Consider the following 8,015-nt stretch of genomic DNA (forward strand, 5'->3'; position numbering starts at 1 on the left):
CTTCCCCTTTTCTCTTTACTTTTCGTCTTCTCTTTCTCTATTGCCTCAAATGATCAAATGAATCCTAATTCTCACTCTCCTGCCTCTTATTTATAGTATTATATTTGGGCTTAAAGAGTGATATCTCTAATTTAATTAATAGGCCCAATAAGATCTAATATTTAAATATCTCTAATTAGTTCAATTAAATTAAACTAACACAATATGCACACCAAGTTAATTAATTCCATTATTCATTATATCTCATATCAACTAAATAATTAATTAACACACCAAATTAATTAATATAATCAATTATTATACTACCTAACAACCAATTAACTAATTAACACTCTACATAAATAAAATAAAATATAATAATAATAATATAAGAAATAATTACTAAAATTAGGTTGTTACAGGTGACCCCCTATTTATTCAAGTTTGCTTTTACTCTGGACCACTCAAAACTGTCAGTGCAATCACAATCATCCAAAACTGTCGACAAAATTCTGAGCATTTAAAATTTAAAACAAATAACACTACCAAAAATTTCACTTTGGTTGAAATTTTCAGTATTAACTAGTAAATTTCAAAATTTTCAAAATTATTTGGAACATACCATAAATTTTGAAATTTTCGATATACCGAAAATACACCTACACTATCAGAAATTTTGTTTGTAACAGAAATCTCATTTTTGCCTATAAAAAATTTCAAACGTAAGTTTCATTCAATTTTCAATCAGAAACAGTTTTGACAATATAAAAATATGGGGTATTAGATTTAATTGGGAGATGTCAAGTTAAATACTCTAATTTTAATAATTGTCCTCGCAAAACAATGATAAAATAATAAAAATAGTTTTAGTAAATAAAATTCAAATAATTATTATAATCAAAATAAATAATTATTATCTTAAAAAATATAAAAGAACAAAAGAAAAACAGGTAACAGATAACACTATAAATGATAATGGTGCTGAAACATTGGAATTATTAAGTTAAAGAAAATAAAAATCTGACCATTAAATAATTATAAAAGTTTTTTGTGACAGATTGACATTAGAGTATTCACCAATGTGTTTGTTTACTAAAATAACCCCGGCAGTTTTTACGTACACACAGAAAATGTGTTTAAAAACGACATCAGAAACATAACGTGGGGTTTTGTCGTAAGAAACGCATATCGGATAGGGGCATTAATGTCATTTAAAAGTCTCTTTCCAGAGACACGTTCACATTCCATTCCAGACAGACACGGACACCGTTTCTTTCTCGTCCTTTCCAGTTTGGATTTCGGTCGTTGAGTGATCCCAAGAGCCTCACAAAAACTTCAACTTCGCAATACGATCATTGTACAAATCATCGATTCTATCTGTGAGTAATTGTATCTTCTATGAATCATAATATTTGAATGAATGAATCCTCAATGATTTTCTTAGCTAAATGTTTTAAATAAATTCTGGTCAATTGCATTAAAAACAACATGATCAATTAACAAATATTGTGGATTTTATGAATATTAACCTAATTTTCTCGAAATTAATGTGATGTCCTCGATTTTCCCAGCGTGATTGACCTGGGTCAATTGTTTTATACAGTCCCAGGATGTTGTTTAAATTCATGTGTATATCAAAAGATCAAGCTGTTAATGTTAATGTTTTTATTGTTGTTGTGGTAGTTTCATGTTATTACTAATTACTAATGTTTTATGGAAATGCATTTTGTGCAGAGAAGAAATATTGTGAATTGGAAACTGTTTTGGATTCTGGTCGAAGGATTGAAGTGGAATTGTGAGTAGAGGAGGATGGCTTGTAGGGGTTGTTGGGAATGTGTTTTGAAGCTTTTGAACAGCTTACTGACCATTACTGGTCTAGCAATGGTGGGATATGGGATTTATCTGCTGGTTCAATTCGGTAAAGCTCCGGATAACTCTCTGAATGTTGCTACTGTCAGTGATGATCAAACTTATGTTCTACTTGGCCGACCCATGCTTATGGCGTTGCCTCTTTCCAACAACTTTTTTGATGATTTGCCTAAGGCCTGGTATGAATGCTGATCCTATTTTGCCTGTTTTTAATTTTCTTTAGAATGGTATCTTTGCTGGGTATGTAGAGAGAAGCTTGGTAGATTCTGTGGTAAAGAGAATAGATCAGATGGAGAGAAGTCAAACAACTAGAGGTAGAGGAAGACCTAGAAAAAGTTGAGATTAACGATTTGGATAGAAGCATGATTCTGCATAGAACATTATGGCAAAAGTTACCGACTTAGTGAGATAAAGCTTGGTTGTTGTTGTTATTGTAGTAGTATATCTCTGATTGAAGTCTAGGCAATTGAAAGTAAAAACTATTCGACTTGCTTTGGAAAAAGTAATGGGTAAAATTCATTTGGGTACAGCTTCAATTATGTTAGTAACAATAACATGACCTGTAATATAAGGTTTCTATTGTGAGCAGCTATGTGGAGACCTGCCAATGCCGTGATTGATCGTCATTATGTATTAGTTGGAAGCATGCTTCATTGTTTGGTGTAATCAATGCATTACTTTTTGTTGCTAGTTTGGATGAAACAAACTTGAAATGAAATTTATTTACTATCGATATATTATTACACATCACACACCAGATATGATTTCGAAATTACCTCTGTTTCTTCAACGTGCAGTTATTTTCAGACGTACTGGTGATATCTATGTAATTGTTGACAATGACAATCATGGTTGAAACAACAATACTCTTTTTTCCTCGATACTTTCTGTCTGCGTTCTCCCTAGTGAATTATATTTACTACAATTTGTTACTTTTGTATACATCTCATACGTTTTATCTTGTGATTTGCTTACACTGATTGTGTATTTCATGTTTGGCAGGTTTATTTACTTATTCATCGGAGTTGGCGTAGTTCTCTTTGTTATTTCTTGTTTTGGCTGTATTGCATCTTTGACACGGAATGGGTGCTGCCTGAGTTGTGTATCCTTTTAGAATTCTTAGGCTATGGTCTAACACATTTAATGGATTCATACAATTTCTATCTCTCTCTTTCTCTCCCTGATGTGTATGTGTGTTTGTGTTTGTATTTAACTGTGTACATGTATTAATCTTATAGGAATTGTTATTTAAGTTTTCCTTAAGCCAACAAAGTATTCGGTTTTGGTGGTTTTACTGATCTTAGCAGAGCTTGGATGTGCAGCCTTTATATTTTTTGACAAAAACTGGAAAGAGGTAAGTTGTCACTAGTAATTTATAATATGAAATTCTAGAAGTTATATTTTCCATCTTATAATTATCTTCTTTTCAGGAAATTCCAAGGGACAAAACTGGAAATTTTAATATGCTATATGATTTTTTGAGAGAGAACTGGACTATTGTGAAATGGGTTGCGCTTGGAATTGTTATCTTTGAGGTAAGCAAGAACTGTTATGATTGAAAATATTCTAAGAACTACTGTAAAAGTCTCCTCTTACCGTACCCTACTACCTACCACCATGATTTTGGAGAGGCGCACAGCAAGGTAAAATGTTTATACATGTGCTATGTGAATGTGACGTGCCAATTGTTATGCTTATGGAATTGTAGGCTCTTCTTTTCATCTTAGCCCTTATTGTTCGGGCTGCGAATAGGCCAGCAGATTACGATAGTGATGAAGAGTTTATTAATCCAAGGCAGCAAGCCCGTCAGCCTTTGCTCAGTAGACCAGCAGGCCCTGCACCAGGTGTGCCAGTTACTGGCACAGTTGACCCACGTTCCAACAGAAATGATGCATGGAGTGCAAGGATGAGGGAGAAGGTGCAATCTTTTGTCTCTAGTGCACTTTATTGGTTATTCTTGTTTACGGAATTTTTCATATGCTTGTCGATAGTCTTAACTTACTCTTAGGATTAGTTTTACAGATTCAGTATATTTCATGATTTAGTTACTTGTTTAATCGGCATTGAAAGTATAGTACAAGTGGAAATAGGTACTAGCATTTCTCTTTAATATGATAATTTAATATTAAGTAAATGAGGTATTAGTATTGTTATCTTGATAAAAGAGAATCTTAAAAAGCTTCGAGTTGAAGGGTTGATTTTGAAGAAAGAAAAATTCCTTCTTTGTTGAGTTTGGTTCCTTTCATCATGGAGTAATGTCTGGTTTAGTTGCAAAAGCAAGAAGTAATCATACTGATGTCAATTTTGCAACAAGAGAGAAATTGTCAAAGAAATTAATAATACTTTCGATTTGAGTAAAACCTTTAGCAACTAGATAAGCTTTATACCTTTCTATTGAACCATCTAAATTGTGTTTTATATTGTATATCCATTTACATATACATAAATCTGCTTAGGACCATTCGGATTATTTCAAGAGATTATTAAAAGGTCACATTATTATTCTTGTTTTGTAAAATGTTTATTGCATTGTATATGTATGACTGACTATCTGACTCTAATGGTGCTCTTTCCGCAGTATGGTCTGGATACATCGGAATTCACATACAACCCGTCTGAGTCACACAGGTTCCAGCAAGTAAACCCACAACCAACTGAAGAGAGGAGCCGTTGTACCATAATGTGATGACTCCAAAGTCAGAGGTGGCCGATTTCGAAGATTGTTATTGCGGGCAATGGAGTTGAGGCTAGAAGTTTGTGAGAAAAACATCTTTTGCTTAATTTGTCTATCATTCCCTCTATGACATGAAAACATATCATTTTGTTGTGTGTAACATTCTGTTGAGTGAGAAACCAGCATCATAGTTTAAGGGAGTAAATTTAGTTATTCATAATGTTGTCTGTATTTCGGGGTCAAAATGTATTTCTGTGAGCTACTCCCACACGTTAAAATACATCACCTGCATTATGGTGTTTGTTTTTGTGTGCTAAAGTCTCTACTAGCCATATCTGTTAGGTGTGTGAGATGTAACATGTAATACTACATTTTAGATTTTCTCATGTAACTTTTGTTAGTGAATGGTTAACGCCTAACAGCAATACACAACTTTACACAACTATAGAGTCTCAACTTCTGTTCATGTTTGTAGTGTTCTAGTGTATTTTATGGCTGTTTGGCTCCAGGATTTGTGTAATATTAAGTTGATTGCTATTTGTCTTATTAAGTTGATCGGACACTGGCAGTGTCTTGTGTAAGGATGAAAATGAATATTTATGGAGGACGGATTTCATACTATTCGTCTATCTTGTCTGTCTCGGATAAATATGATTTCCGTATTTGTTGAATATCTGTGCAAATATCTGATAAGCGGATAATCCGTGAGTTTTAAGATACTCGTAAGTATTTATAGATATTTATGAATAATATTTTTTTTCTTTTAAAATTAATTTTTGAAAAAATATATTTTTAGTTTCTTTTAAAATTAATTTTTGAAAAAAAACATTTTTAATTTCTTTTATTATCCTATTACATCCATACTTTTAATTTATTATTCTATTAGCATGTGTTATATTAAATAATTAAGGATTATTTTATACAAATTTAGATTTGTATTACATTTTAAATTATGTTATAGTATTTAAATAAAACATATTATTTAAAATTGTATTATATTTAAAATAATATAATTTTTATATTTATATTATATTTATAATAAATATTAACAATTTTTATTTAAAATTTGTATAATAAACAATATAAAAATGATTCATTTAAGAAAGGATAATCCGGACTTTTTAGTATATTTATAAAGGGGATGTTTTTCACTATTAGTATATATTTTTTTAAATCCTATGAATTTTTGAAAAATGCAATTTTTACACTGTTCAAAATTTAAAATTCAGATGCGACACACGACGAGGTTCTGTAGCGCAAACAAAATAAAGGCAATAGAGAACAAAGTAGATGTTAAGAGATACGGCAGTGAAGCCCTAACATGTAAAATGAATAATTCTAACCTGGAACTGTATGGAAAGATTTCACATTAGAGCTGAAGATGGCTACCACATGCCCTACCATTGTCCCTAGTGCCCAATAAACAACTCTTATAACTTGGTTAAATTTCCTATTATTACATGTAAAATTCACCGGCTACCACACGCCATACAATTTCTCCAAGCGGCCAATAAAAAACCATGTAATGGCTTTTTTCCATTAAATTAAATAAATTTCACTAAACTTTTTTCATTAGGATAAAAAAGAATAGTCACGAGGTTACATTGCCGTCGACGACTCAGGGGTGTTGTAAAGCAATCAAAACTGTTAATTCCTTATTGTTTTGATTAACAGTAATTTTGATAAAATTAACTTAGCTGCAGCATGTTGAACAAGATGTCCTAACATATGGTTGAGACATCTTGTCTGAAACAGACTTTACAATTGGTAACATATGTGGGTTTAACTGTCTACAGAATATTCTAGGAATATTAACCTTGCCCTTGTGATGTTCGTGATTGAGGAATCAAAGATTCTAATTGTGGTTTGAGACATTTTAGAAATTTTTTGATTGATAACCTAATGTTGTGCAGTTGATTCATGTGAAGTACACGACCCAAATCCAGTTCATTCTATGGCTATATAAAGTTTGTCTCAAAACCTAATTGGACACGCCGAAGAGAATAGAGCTAACCGCGTTAGGGTTTGAGTGTTTGTGTTATTTGTGACCCTCTCAAATATCTTCTTGATATATGAGTAAGATTGTGTTTGTGTTATTTGTGAGCCTCTCAAATATCTTCTTGATATATGAGTAGGAATGTGTCAAGCACTCATAAGCTTTTAAGCATTGAATGGTTGTGTGTCTATAAAGTGTGACTTCTGAATTTCTTGAAAATGTTTAAGTATCGTTGTTGTGATTGATAGGGAGGTCACACACCTAGGAGAGTCTTAGGTAGAAGTTAAGCACGGGTAGTGATTAGGGTGTCAACTGTAAATTGGAGATAGTTTGCAGAAGGCTACAAACTAATACTATTTAGTGAATTTCCTCCTTGACTTGGTAGCCCCCAGATGTAGGTGTTGTTGTACACTGAACTGGGTTAACAACTTTGTGTGTTTTGTTACTTTATGTTCCTATATATTTAAGTTGTCCTATTATTAATCAGATATCAGTGTCTCGACATCTGATAGGACATATGATATCTGCATACCAAAATTTCAATTGGTATCAGAGCAGGCATCCTGCTCTGTTTCTGGGTGAGATTCAGGGAGGATACTTTCTGGTGCAATGGACAAGGAAGGAGGCTTTATGAACAAACCACCCATTCTTGATGGAACTAACTATGACTACTGAAAAATACGTATGGTGACTTTTATCAAATCCATGGACAGCAAGGCTTGGAAATATGTGGTCAAAGGATGGGATCAACCAATGATTAGAGACAAAGATGGCAAGATCACTGAAGAGCTGAAACCTGAGGAGGACTGGGATGATGGCGATGACAAATTAGCTCATGGGAACTCCAAACCTTTGAATGCTCTATTCAATAGAGTGAACAAGAACATCTTCAGACTAATAAACGACTACATTGTTTCTAAAGATGCTTGGGAGATCTTGAAGACTGCTCACGAAGGAACCTCCAAGGTTAAGATGTCCAGACTCCAAATTCTGACCACCAAGTTTGAGAACTTAAGAATGAAGGAGGATGAAAGCATTCATGAATTTCACATGAATATCATTGAGATAGCCAATGCCTCAAGTGCTCTAGGGGAGAAGATGTCAGAAGCCAAGCTGGTCATAAATATCCTCAGGTCTCTTCCAAAGAGATTTAACATGAAGGTTACTGCCATTGAAGAAGCTCAAGATATCAATAACATGAAAAGTTGATGAACTTATGGGATCTCTTCAAACTTTTGAGCTAGGAATCAGTGAAAAGTCAGAAAAGAAGAAAAACATAGCATTTCTTTCTAATATTGAAGACCTATAAGATGAATATCTAATGCCATTATCTTACTTGGGAGACAATTCAACAAAGTGATGAAGAAGATGGACGGGAAGACAAGAGCTAATGTAAAGAACAAGTCATTTGACATCTCCAAAAATCAGGAGTTTGGCAGAAGGACCAAAACTGAAGAAAAAACAAACCAAGGAAAAAGAATAAAATGCCATGGATGT

General features: G+C 32.9%; 1 protein-coding gene across 1 annotated transcript; it reads left to right on the forward strand.

Moving 5' to 3' along the window:
• The first annotated feature begins 1,155 nt into the window (after positions 1 to 1,155).
• LOC127074292 (tobamovirus multiplication protein 2A) lies at positions 1,156 to 4,964 on the forward strand. The gene is made up of 7 exons (XM_051015604.1): positions 1,156 to 1,358; positions 1,714 to 2,027; positions 2,851 to 2,950; positions 3,122 to 3,202; positions 3,279 to 3,383; positions 3,557 to 3,766; positions 4,427 to 4,964. The coding sequence occupies exons 2-7, from the start codon at positions 1,789 to 1,791 to the stop codon at positions 4,532 to 4,534; spliced, it is 843 nt and encodes a 280-aa protein (XP_050871561.1). The 5' UTR covers positions 1,156 to 1,358; positions 1,714 to 1,788; the 3' UTR covers positions 4,535 to 4,964.
• The last annotated feature ends 3,051 nt before the right edge of the window (positions 4,965 to 8,015 follow it).

This window comes from Lathyrus oleraceus, chromosome 4 (genome assembly GCF_024323335.1).
Source record: "Lathyrus oleraceus cultivar Zhongwan6 chromosome 4, CAAS_Psat_ZW6_1.0, whole genome shotgun sequence".
In the NCBI taxonomy this organism is placed as follows: Eukaryota; Viridiplantae; Streptophyta; class Magnoliopsida; order Fabales; family Fabaceae; genus Lathyrus; species Lathyrus oleraceus.